General features: G+C 50.2%; 1 protein-coding gene across 17 annotated transcripts in view; it reads right to left on the reverse strand.

The window, feature by feature from the left end:
• PTPRS (protein tyrosine phosphatase receptor type S) overlaps positions 1-12,791 on the reverse strand; it is a 216,607-nt gene that overhangs the window by 52,691 nt on the left and 151,125 nt on the right. For all 17 annotated transcript variants that reach the window (XM_072601878.1, XM_072601884.1, XM_072601892.1 and 14 more), the window contains 4 exons: positions 4,959-5,228; positions 3,487-4,068; positions 3,024-3,157; positions 2,373-2,517 (listed from right to left, as the gene is read on the reverse strand). In XM_072601878.1, coding sequence (XP_072457979.1) covers positions 2,373-2,517; positions 3,024-3,157; positions 3,487-4,068; positions 4,959-5,228 — 1,131 coding nt within the window. The remainder of the gene's footprint in view (positions 1-2,372; positions 2,518-3,023; positions 3,158-3,486; positions 4,069-4,958; positions 5,229-12,791) is intronic.

Consider the following 12,791-nt stretch of genomic DNA (forward strand, 5'->3'; position numbering starts at 1 on the left):
GCCAGGACACAGGTCGATAATGAGAGCAGGAATGATAATGATGGCAGGTAGCATTGTCCAGTGATTTATAAAAACAATCTCATTTGGATCTTCTAACAGCCCTGGGAGGTGGGTACATTTATTATCCTCTTTTTTGGATGAGGACACTGAAGCCAGGTGACGAGACCAGGCCCACACAGCTAGGAAACAACTAAACCTGGATTGGAACTTGGGTCTTATCCCTTCCAGGTTCAGCGCCAACTAGCCAGCCAAGAAGCCAAGAGAGACATTGGTAGAACCGGGAATGGCCCAGGCCTTCAGACTCTAAATAGGGTGGTGCTCAAATGAATCTGTTCCTGTTACTCCATGTTCCTGGAGTCTGTAGAACCAGACACCCAAGAGATGACTCCTCCCAATCCTCTCACCTGCTCCTCAGTTTTATGGAGTTGGCATCAGCCTCTCCCAGACTCTTGGAGCTATGGGGTCTCTGCCCTGGCCCCACTGATCCAGAGACCAAACCTGGCCAAAGCAGGATCAAAGGACATAGAAGCGAAGTGGCCACAGGCATCATCGTATTGAGCCCCTTCATGTTACAGGGGAGAAAATGGGGGCCCCTCACACATGTGGCTGAAAAATGTGAGAAGCTGGGTCATCCGACTCCAAATCGAGAGCTCTTGCCACTGACCTGGGCCATCTCAAGTTCTGGAATCTTTTAGAGGTGGAGAGAGGAGAAAAAGTGACCCAAACAAACTCCAGGTGGGATCTGAACCCAGGTCTTTGGATACCAAGTCCTATGCTTTTCCTCCCCTCCTCTCTTTTTAATTTATTTTCCAAAAATAAGTATTTATTTTTTCTCTCTCCTGGCTTCCCTCCCCTCCAACCCTTTTCACTAAACCATACCAGCTCCCCAAAGGGTCTGAAAGAGTTCTAAGATGATGGTCTCCCTTCCTAAACTACCTTGTATTGTGCATGTGTTTGTGTATGCACATATGTACACGTATGTGTACACACACATACTCCCATGTTGTCTCTTCTTTACTGTAAGCTCTTTGAGAACAGGGACTGTTTCATCTGTGTGCTTGAATTTTCTAGGAAATTGTGCTGTGTGAACCAAGACTAATCACCTGTAAAAATGGATATATACTCGGAGTACCCCCTCTCAGCATCGCTGTGAGGATCCATTGAGATGTAACACGTACAATGTTTTGCAAACCTTACGGCACTCGATAAATGCTGCTTTAATAATGATAATGCCTGAAACACAGTAGGTGCTTTAATAAATGCTTGCTGATTGACTGGTGGATAGTCCTGCCAGGTGGTTGTCCCCCTCTCCAACAGGGCATAATGGAGCCAAGGAGAAGTGTGGCTAGGGTTGCCTGTCTGTGCCCTGGGCTTGGTCTTGACTGCACACAGCCCAGGGCCTAAGAGTGACCTGGTGGTATGAGAGGAAATGGAAGAAGAAGGGGAACACGTGTAACCAGTTGGCCAGCAGCCACATGTGCAGGAAGGCAGCCCCAGGATGGGCTGGGTGTTGGCCCGCAATCCATTAAACTAAATAGCTGTCTCTACTGGAACCTAGGGGGGTCATGGGCATACCTCCCCCCCAGACCCTAGGTGACAATGGCTCTGGTTGGAGCTCAAGGTCACACAGCTGCTAATGAGGGATGGCAGGTCAGAGACTTCAAATCCAGACATCCCTCCACTACCCCGGGCTGCCTCAGTTTCTTAGAACACTTAGTGGCGACAGGGGAACCAGAGACCAGGAATGGGGTTTGGCCCAGCCCTCCCCAAGATCCTCAGACCAATAGCCCCAAGTCTCAGTGCTAGAGGGCTTTACTCTAATTGGTCCCACCCTCCATCGGGAGACACCTCAGAGTCACAGAACTAGAGGGGATTCTGGAGACCAACCAGTGCACACCCAACCCCCAGGAAAGACCACACTTCCCCTCACCTTCTCCCATTTTGCTGATGAGAAAAATAAAGCTCAAATAGAAAAGGGACTTGCTAAGGTTACGCTGCAAGCTGAGCAAAAGAGGGCCCAGATCTGGGTGCACTAATTCCCATGCCAAGTGTCCGCATGAGATCGTCTGCTTTGCCCCAGGGCTCAGGAGCTGGACTAAGGCAGGGTCTTAGAGGGTAGGGGAGGAGTTCTCTGAGTGTCCTCCAGTCCCTGGTGTCCAGGAGGACTCTGCCGTGACACCCTCCCCCCAACCTATTCTGTCAGCTTCCCCCTGGCCCTGACGACTGGTCCTTTCTTCCTCCTCTCCCCATGAGGTGGGGTCCATTCCACAGGCCCGAAGCTCTCTGGGATGGGCTGGTGGAGTGGGACTGGGAGGGGGGCCCTGCCTGGCTCCCCTCCCTCACAGTAGGGCCGGGACAGGAGAGACACCTACTAGACTGGAGAGTGCGCTGCCTGACCTCCGAGGTGAAGGCCCCCAGGCCTTGTGCAGAGCGGGCTGCCAGGCGAAAGGTATACTCCGTGTTGGGCTTCAGATCCTCCACCACGAACCAGGTTGTGGGGCTGAAGGTTTTCCCTACCTAGGATTACAGAGGGCATAGAGAGGTAAGGGGAAGAGGAGATTGGGGAAGGGGGAGGGGGAGAAAGGGAGGGAGGAAGGATGTGAGGAGAGGGGAAGAATGAAGAAGGAAAGAATAGGGAGAAAGGAGAGGGATAAGGAAGGCAAGGAAGAGACAGGGACAGAAAAAAGGAGAGAGGAATGGAGAAGGAGAAAGGAAGGGTGAAAGGAGAGAAGGAGGAAGATGGAGAGAGAAAGAGAAGGTAAAGGGGGAGACAGGAGAGGAGAAAAGAAAGAGGGAGGAGAGGAGAGAGTGAGAGAATGTGTGGGAGAAAGAGGAAGGAAGGAGAGAGAAGAGAAAGGGAGAGAGAATGAGAATGATCACAGAGCCCTGAGCTTTGCTGGGGCAGCGGCACCCTGTGGCCTGACCTGGCCCTGGCAGCGGACTTAGTGGTCCCCCCATCATGCCCTCACTTTTCCCATCCCATCCCACCCCACCCCAATCCCACATCCTCCAGGGTGATGTACCTCTTTGCCATCGTCTCTTTCCCGATAGAGCAGCTCATATAACACTATACTCTCCTGCCGAGGGGCGCTCCAGGTCAGGCTGATGCTGGTCTCAGACTTAGCTTCCGCCCGGAAGTTCATGGGCTGTCCGGGTACTGGTGAGCCAGGGATGACCAGAAGGTAAGTGAAATGAGAAAAAAGACAAGAATGGATCGAGGCCCCCACCCCAAGCTGCCCCACAGGATCACAGGTTTTATGGATGGAAGGGGCCTTAGTGGACATCTCTAGCCTGACCCTCTCATCTTTGCACAGCATGCAAAACTGAGGCCCAGAGAGGCAAGGATTCTTGCCTAAGATCTCACAGCTCCTAGATTTTAGAATCTGAGCCTAGATGCAATTCCAGATCCAGAGCTAGGACACAGACCATACCATTTCTAGACCTAACTGTGGGGATGACAGTGGGGAGTGGTCCCTCCAGTCTTACCTCCTTGCTGTGTTTTGACCTGGATAGGATCCGAGAGGGGTCCATCACCCACAGAGGTGAAGGCCAAGACTCGGACAGTGTAGGTCTCATCTTCTAACAGACTGCCCACGGTAGTCAGGAGACTGTCATCCACGTTATGTTTCTGCCAATTTCCAACAGGGTGGTCAGGTTCCATGGTGTAGTAGACACGGTAGCCACGAATCAGGCCATTGGGCTCCACTGGCTCCTCCCACTGGATGATCATGGTAGTGGCACTGAGCATACGGCCCTGCACATTTCGGGGGGCACTGGCTGGGGCCTGCTCCCCAGTCCGGGTCACTACCGACTCGCTGGGAGGACCCTGCCCTATGGTGTTGACCGCTGACACCCAAATCTCATACTCCGAGTTAGGACTGAGGCCTCCGATGCTGTAGCGTGTGGTGGTGATGTCCTCTTTGATCTGATAAGGTCCATCTTGGCTCTTGGACTTGTACTCAATGACATAATAGGACACGGGGTCAGGGTTGCCTGAGTCCCATGTGATGGTAATGCTAGTGGCCGTATTCTCTGTCACTACTGGAGTTCCAGGGGCCTTGGGGAGGGCTGGGGAGCAGGAGAGAGCTATCAGTCAACCAACAACCATTTATGATGCACCTACTGTGCGCAAAGCACTCTAAACACAATCTCAGGAGAACATGGCAAAGAATAGAGACCTAATGATGTCACTCTCCTGCTCACAAACGATTCCCCACTGCCTCCTTCCATTGACATTTAAGGGACACTCTGCTCCTCTACAACTTGGTTCCCACCTCTCTCTCAGGCCTGAAGTGCACCCCATAGTCATCTCAGCCTTTAACAATTCTTCTCTTCCTCCCAGACTCAGGTGCATCTCCACTCCCCCAACCCCACACCCATACATACTTCCTGCCTTTTTAAGAGGCCTTCTCTGATTCCCCCTCCCCTCACTTCAGAGCTTACATGGTCCTTTGTTTCACACTTCTCTGAGATCATACATTACAGAAAAGGTGAATAAGCATTAATGTTGGCATCCTCTGCCCCAATGACTATACGCATAATGAAGGCAGTGAATAAGTGGCTCACTTCTTGCACCAAGTACAGTGCTCTGCACCTGCTAAGTGCTTAATATATATTTAACAAATTGAAATGAATTTTGGTGGCTTTCCACGCGGGCCCAGAGAGCTTCAGAAGTGAGTGGATAGGGGAAAGGAGAGTCTAGGTCACTTAATGTTTAGTTAAGCTTGCTAAGGAGTAGTTTAGAGGTCACCAAGAGAGAGTGCGCCCTTCTTTGGTGTTTCAAACCAATCTCTTGTGATTGAGATTTTATCATGACCATTTTTCATACGTGGAAACTGAGGCTGAAGGAGGAGTGGCTTGTCTGAGGTAACAAAGCAGATGAATGGCAAGGATAGAACCAGTGGGTCACTGTCAGGAAGTATTTCTGATCTGGTGGAGGACCCCTGGTGGTCACTTACACTTCACTGTGATCTGGGCCACAGCCTCGATGACGCCCAGGCTGGACATGGCCACACACGTATAGTTGGCTGAGTCTTTGACATCGGTCAGCTCCAGGACATTACGCCCAACAGGCATGTCATCCTCGGGGGTCAGGTCCTCGGCCCCCTGCATCCACTTGACATAGGGCATAGGGGAGCCCACGGCCACACAGGTGATGTTGACGTTGCCTCCGGGCATGATCTCATGGCTGACAGGCAGGATGGAGAAACGGGGGGCCACCCGGCGTACTGGGGATCGGGGGGAGTGGGGCCAGATGCACAAGGGGAGGAAACAGGAAAACAAAATAAAAAAAGAACAGAAAGAAAAAGAAAGAAAGAAAGAAGGAAAGAAAAAAAGAAAAACAGGGGAAAACGATTTCAATACAAAATGGGCTCTTTCCTCCCCCCCTTGAGTTTTTTAAAAAACAAAACAAAACAAAATAAGGAACAAAAATTAAACACAAATAAATAATAATATCAAAATAATATACTTCACAAACAATATATATATATATATCATAGACACAAAGCGATATTTCATAGCAACAGGGCTCCATTGATCAAGGGTGGACCCATCACAGCACAGATAGTGACACAAAAATTTATCAGTCATTTCTCATCTTTACTGACAGATCCGGCTTCCCTCTCCCTAAACAGGCAGCTCTTCCGTGGTCCAGGATGCTGGCGGTGATAACTCTCTATTCCTGACTTGGGTTATGGGATTAACTAGTCCCTGCACCTCCAGAGAGGCTGGGAAGGCTTGGAGAACTTGTGGCCTAAGCGGTGTAGGAGTGTATATGTGTGTGTGTGCACGCGTGTGTGCGCACACTTGTGCATAGCAGGGGAAGGTTCTGTATCCCAGTCCCTAGGAACTGAGGGTTTCCTGGTCAAGGTGAGGAGGGATGTGCAGGTAGGAATCTCAAGGCTATGTCTGTTCTCTTTCTGAGAGTAAATGAAAAAACTGACCATGGAGGTGTCAATACTCCGGGGTTATCCTGTTGGTGGGAAGGTGATAGTGTCTTAAGGGAGCCCGTCCTAACCCTTCCCTCCCCCCCAGTCTTACCCGGGGATCGAGAGGAAAAGATGAGAAACTCTAATGAAATTTTTGTGGTTTTCGGGTATAGAAACCCTAACAAAGCCTCTTGAAGATCTGACAAGGTTCCATCGATAGATGCAGCTTTCAGAGTCACAAACATCATGCAAAATAGGTCAAGAAAGAAAGAGACAGAGACAGAGACAGAGACATAGGGAGGGGCAGAGATATATAGAGAGAAACAGATGGGGAGGGGGAGAGAGATAAAAATGCAGAGGGAGATATCTCGGGGGCCACTAGCATATGCCCAGGTGGGTACTGGAGACAGAAAAGACAGACAGAGAAAGAGAGAGGAAGAAAGAGAAGAAGAGAGAAGGGGAGGGGAGGGGGAACCCACTTCAATGCTGCACACTCTTATTCTAGCTGATGTGAGACAATGTGGCATGTCACATTGTCACATCACAGCCCTGGCGGAATAATAAATAGAATAATTAATAATAATAATAAAGAGGAGAATAATTATAATCATAAACAAGGGTGATGACTTTGGACGTTGAGAAGACAGTGACATGTTCTATGCATCTCCTTAGCTGAGAAGTGGATGCAGCCTTCGGACCTTACCCAGTAGAACATGAAGGCGGAGGGTGGGTTTCGGGGCCTCTGTTTTCTGAAGGCAGCAGCCCCCTCCTTTGGGCATCCTGATGGAGAAGCCTACCCCCTGCCCAATATCCCAAAGTGACTTTTTTGGTGACAGGTAAAGAATCATGGAATTTCCATTTCGAGAGGGGAAGGCATCATAGAGAGAGACCATCTACTCTAACTCCCTCACTTTACAGATGGGGAAACGTAGGCCCAGCTCGAGACCACACAGTAGTTCTGGGATTCAAACCCAGGACTTCTGACTCTCCAACAGCCACACTCTTTTCCACTCTATCAGGCTGGTACAAATCCTCCTGGGAACCCAGGAGCTGTAAAAATCTCTTCTCCCAAGGTGAGGCTTAAGCTGCAGCACAGAAGATCCAGGGTAAAATTTTTGCAAGAATACTTGCCCTCTGGGAAGGCTTGCTTTAATTAGGCAGTCAAGGAAGAATGCCATCCCTGGAGAAAGCAGCATGGCAGAGAAAGGAGAGCTCAGTCAGGAGGCGTGGGTTTGAGTCCTGGTTCCAACACATACTAGCCAAATGATGACTAAGGCCACATTATCTTATCTCTCCAAGCCTTAAGTTTCTTCATCCATAAAATGGGAAGAGTGAAGCTTGGACTACCTCCTCTACATGGTCCTTGAGCATCACCATTATGGTTACAAGAGCTAAAGGAACCATCACAGACCCCCTTCCAGCACCACTTTTGTCACCACTCAGGCCCATAATCAGGCACCTAAGATCTTATCGCCGCCATTTTACACATGTGTTTATTGCTCAAGTGTACTCAGTAAGTCAATGGCTGAGCCAAGACTGGGATCCAGGGCTCCTGATTTCTAGGCCAATGGTCCTGCTGCTCTCCCAGTGTTTACATCCTGGTATAGGCTGGAAGGTGATCCTACCCAAAAGCAGGGGGATGGACCAGATGGCCTCCACATTTTGGCAGGTGAAGAGCCTTTGGGGTTTGGTTCCATTGGAGTGAATGTCAAAGGCTCATGGGTTGAAGAATGGGAGGTTGAATGTGGAGAATGAACTTGGGGAGTTCTGGAAGTATACTCTCCTTTCCTCTCTGGCTTTAGTAAGGAGATGATTATGGGTCACCAGCAGGAGCTCTTGGCTGAGTAGCTGGGGCCCGATGGTCTGGTTTTCAAGCTCTTGAGCCTCTATTGGTCTCATCCTTTAAGGAGGAGGAATGGGAATGGGACCCATAGCTGCTGGCTGATAAGGGGAGGGAGGCGTAGGGTCCCAAGTGGACAAAAGTCCCTGAGGGAAGGAGAGGAGGAGGCCTAGGAAACCCTGCTGGGCAGGAAGCTGCCAGTGTTTTAGAAAGCAGAGTCCCTCGAAAGCCCTGAGAGTCACACCAGAGACAAGATGGAGAGAAAGTTTAAATGGAACCCAAGAGAAGGGCATGCAGATGGAGTGGATGTGTTGAGGGCAGGATGTCTTTGGTTGGGGGGCAGTGAAGGGGTTGGGGAGGATGCGGTGCAGAAAGGAGATATGTGACTTTCTGGAGGAGAGCCAGGGGCCATGGAGGAGAGAAATGAAGGCAACGCCACTGGACAGAATCCAGTCAGCATAGAGCATCCACAGCAACACACAAACACCAGCAGGTGGGATGCGAACGCTGAGTTGTCATGGAAACAGACACGACAGGAAATTCAAACTGAGGATTAATTAATCAAAGACAAAAAACAGAATTGACTAAAAAAAAAAACTAAGAGAAAGCATATCAGATGGGTGTGTGGGTGCTGAAAATCGGGGTCTGAAAGGAAAAGGGCTACTATTTCCCTGGGGAGGGGGCCCCCCTGGCAGAACACAAACCTAGGCCCCGGGCTGGCCACCTCCAGGGACCAGGAAAGCCTAGAATGACAGGCTAGCAGTGACCAATTTTCTTGGGCTTCCTTCTGGGACCCCGGCAAGCATTCTTTTCCATCTGTGACTCTAGGATTGGAGGGGCCAGGCAAAAGTGGGGGGCTGCCTTTGGGAGAGAGCACCCCATGCTGAATGAGAAGAGGCAATTGAGACTGCAGAATTAGAAAGCTGTATCATTCAATCTGGCCTTAATGGTTAGGGCCATAGTGCATAGGACAGGTAGGATCTTCCGGAGAAAAAAACTAGGCAAACCAGTTCAGGCCTCAGTGTATTCCCCCAACACCTACACAGAGCCTCTTCATTAAAACCCTCTATCCCGGGAGCTCTTTGTTACCCACAACTGGTCCTTGTTCTGCCCCTGGGGAGGAAGGTAGTACAGGGAACCTAGGAATTAGAGCCAGAAGGGACCTTGGAGATCATCTAGAACACTCCTTTAATTTTACAGATGGGGAAACTGAGGCTCAGAAAATAGAAGCGACTTTCCTAATTGTCACAGTGAATGGCAAAGTTGGGACTGGAGTGTGGGTCCTCCCAAATCCAAATGCTTTCTGCTATAGCCCAGGCTGTGGTTGAGTGGTTTTGAAGGAAGAGCACTAGATCAATGTATCCCTGGGGAGGTAGGGATGGGGTGGGGTGAAGGCCCATGGAAGGGGTCAGTGGTCAAAATAAAGGGACCCCAGTGATAGGAATTCAGCCAGTCCTGGGCCAGGAGCCTTTGGCCAGACTAGACGTGGTGACCAAGACGGCTGGAGGAGTGTGAAGGGTGGCCATGAGAGTCACTGCAGGGGCCAGCGGAGGGTCCCTCCTCCTAGCAAAGGGCGAGTCCCATTCTGGGTCAGGTTCAGAAAGTAGAGCAGACAATGGGACCAATGCCTGAGTGCAAAAGGGGCAATCCCATGGCTTTCAGGAAGCCATATATGACTGTGCCTTGGTGGAAGCTTCTGTTCTCAATTGGTTGGCTAGGGGCTTAGCCAAAGGAACATAAAGCCACCAAGGAACAGCTGGCATATGAACCCAGGTCCTCTGATGTCAATCTAGGGCTCTTCCCTTCATACCATATAGCGCATGAGAGCTGAAAGGATCCTTCCAAAGAAAGCTCCTTAACCTGGGGTCCATGAACCCCTAAGGTTTCAGGTGGTCTATGGATTTAAAAAAAATGAATAACTATATTTTGAAATAATTGGCTTCCTTTCCTATCCTCTGTATTTTATGTACTTAAAAACATTTTTTTTCGTGAGAAGGGGACCACAGGCATTTCTAGACTGGCCGCCAAAGAAATCCAGGACATAAAAAAGGTTAAGAATCCCTGGCTCAGAACAGAGAAGTTTAGAGTTGACACCATCTAGGCTGCCTTCCCCCAAGGCTGCTGATAGATGAAGAAAATGGAGTCGAGTAAGTGGTGAGTAACGGAGCCAGGATTTGAACCCAGGTCTGGGGAGTCCTTGTGAAGGACTGATCCACTTTCCCATGCGAGCATGGCTCATCTCTTTTTGCCTCATGGACTCTGTTCAGCTTTCTGTCCAGATGCTGGACAGTGTGTAACCTAAGCCACACTTAAAAGTCCCAAAACCTGAAAGGCTTCTGGAAGCTGGTAGGCACAAAACTTTGATAAATAACCATAACTGAAATGGATGACCATAATAAGTGGGCATTCTGAAGGTCCAAGAGCCCAACATTAACAAAAGCCATTAGTAGCAAGAATAAATTACCAGTCTGGGCAAAGATGGGTCAAAGCACGGGGAATCACTCAGTACCCATCACAGGTCTTACACACAGTAGGTGCTTAATAAAAAATAAAAAGCTCCAACTGGAATGTGTCCCTGACCAGGAGTGGGATATGTATTCCTTCTCATATTCTTCTCAAGATCCTTCTGCTCCTCCGAGGACCACTCTGAGACCTGGTTAGCTTGCACTATCTAAGGAGGATCCTTAATCCCTTGCACTAAACAGATTTCTGGGTGGAGGTTGCTGAGCCAATGGTGGGGTCCCAGGAAATGGGTGGTTGTGGGGTGGCCGAGGCTGTGTTCTGCCAAGTCTAGGCTCAACCCATCATTGACCCACCCAACATCATTGCCCCCAGCTGCAGAAATTGAGGTGTGGATTAGAGAGGAAGGCAGGTGTGGGGCCCACGAGGCTGAGAGGGTCCCGCAGGAACCACACCCACGGTTACCGACCTGACTGGAGGGTCCAGGCGGGTTAATTTGGCAACACCAGCCTCTGTCCTCAGCATGCTCCCGGGGAGGGATCCGGCTGGCTCCGGCTTTTCCAATCCTTCACCCATTAGCCAGCGTCCCGGTGGGGGAACCCACTGGGGTGAAGGAGGGCAGGAGGTGGGCCGGAAAGGGGGAGGAGGTGGTGGTGAGAGAACCTGCCGCTTCAAACCCCGATTCACATGAAAACCAACTCAAAACCGGTCAAAGCAATAGGAAGAGACCCCCCCCAAAAAAAGGAAGAGCGAGGAAACCAAACCAGACCAAAAGGGGGGCCAAGGAGAAGGGGAAGGGAAGAGGGTGAGGGTTTGGGGAGGGGAGAGGGAGAAATCAAAAGGTGAAGTGATTTGGTTGAAGCACTAGGAACGAAATCAGTGTTAACATCTCAACATTCAGCAAGCCACTGCTCCAAAGGGGTGAGAAGGCAGACAGTACTAGCCATTTTGGGGAGAGAGGAGCCGCTCCATCTGACTCCAAAATGAGGATGGGGGAAGGAGCATGGACACAAGGTAATGAACAGCCTCTAGAGTATTAGTGAAGCTTAGATTACACCTGTCAAGGTTGGGCTTCGGGAGCAAGGATGGCCCCCCTCCCCCCACCCACTTCTAGGTCCTGCTCTTTCTCAGGCCCACATCTGAGATCGGGACCCAGTGTTCTGACTTCGAACCTCTCTCCCCAGGTTACCCTGAAAGGAGGACCCCGTTGACCCTCGAAGCCTCTTGTCCCTTCGCCCATCCCATTCCCCCGGCTACCTCCCACCCAGATTCAAAGTCAGAACAGATGGATCCAGGCACATCAGCAACTGGGGGGAGGAGGATGGGGTGGCAGATGCCTTTTGACCTGCCCCTGGGTGGTGACGGTGGTGATGACGGTGGAGGCTTTTAAAGTCCTTATTGCTTTGGGAGTTCCCAACATTGGAAATGTCTTCCCTTTGTCCACTGGTTGGTTTTTGTAAATTTCTCTTTTAAAAACAAAGAGATTCAATGAATCTCAATCCTAATTGAATTTCAATCCGCCTCACTCCCACACTGCTGAAGACCAGATGTGGGCATCTGTGGGGGGATTCCGCTTCAATTCTGACAAGGTGTAATCTAATTCCCTCTCCTCCCCCCACTAAAACAGAGAGAACAGCAGTGCAAGATATGAGATACAAGCAGGCAAGAGAGTCCCACGTCAGTTCAGCACAGTGTTCCTGTGGGAGCCTTGGGCATTGTCTGTGTTCTTGAGAAATCCCACAGCTACACAGCTGGGGGTGGGTGTCCAGGGGTCAGAGAAAGGCAGAGAGAGGACACTGAAATGTGAGAAGGAGAAGGCAAGAGTAGGAGAGAGGCAGGGGGAGGGAGAGGGAGAGAGAGAGAGAGAGACAGACAGAGACAGAGAGAGAGAGAGAGAGAGGAGAAACAGAGCGAGTGAGAAAGAGTGCATTAGCTCTCTGCCCCCTGACCCACTCCCTGGCTCCAAGTCCACACACCTGGGAGTGAGAGCTGGGGAGATAGAAGGAAGATTAGGGATATCTAGGGGGTGAGGACCCAGAAGGTTTAAGCAATTTTCTGGGCTGGAGGAGAATGGTTGTAGGTCCTTTCCTCCCACACTATCTGTGGGTTTTGAGCCCCAGGGCCCAGTATGGTGGTTGGTCAACAGGAGTTATTTTTGGCTGAAAGGTCAAGAACTCCCTGTTCTGCTTGTTGGACACCAGGGAAGAGATGATCAGGTGGGAATGGGGGCAGGGAGTTATGGCTTTAATATCTTAAACTCTATACTCAGTGAGGTCATCTGACCTCAGAGTTTTCTCTGAGAGGTCTGAATTTTGTGTCTAATGGCCGAGATTGCCTAAAATTGCTTTTAATTAACTTTTTCAGCACTGGGGTCCACTTTTGAGGGCTGCTGGGATGAGGCAGTTGTTGAATGGGTCTCTCAAGATTTGGACAATATTTGACCTATGCTGTCTCCCTGTTCCTTGCTGCTGCTGCGCTGTTCAGTAGTTTCAGTCATGTCTGACTCTCCATGGCCCCATTTGGGGTTTTCTTGGCAAAGATGGTGGAGTGTTTTGCCATTT

Source organism: Notamacropus eugenii, chromosome 4 (assembly GCF_028372415.1).
Source record: "Notamacropus eugenii isolate mMacEug1 chromosome 4, mMacEug1.pri_v2, whole genome shotgun sequence".
NCBI lineage: Eukaryota > Metazoa > Chordata > Mammalia > Diprotodontia > Macropodidae > Notamacropus > Notamacropus eugenii.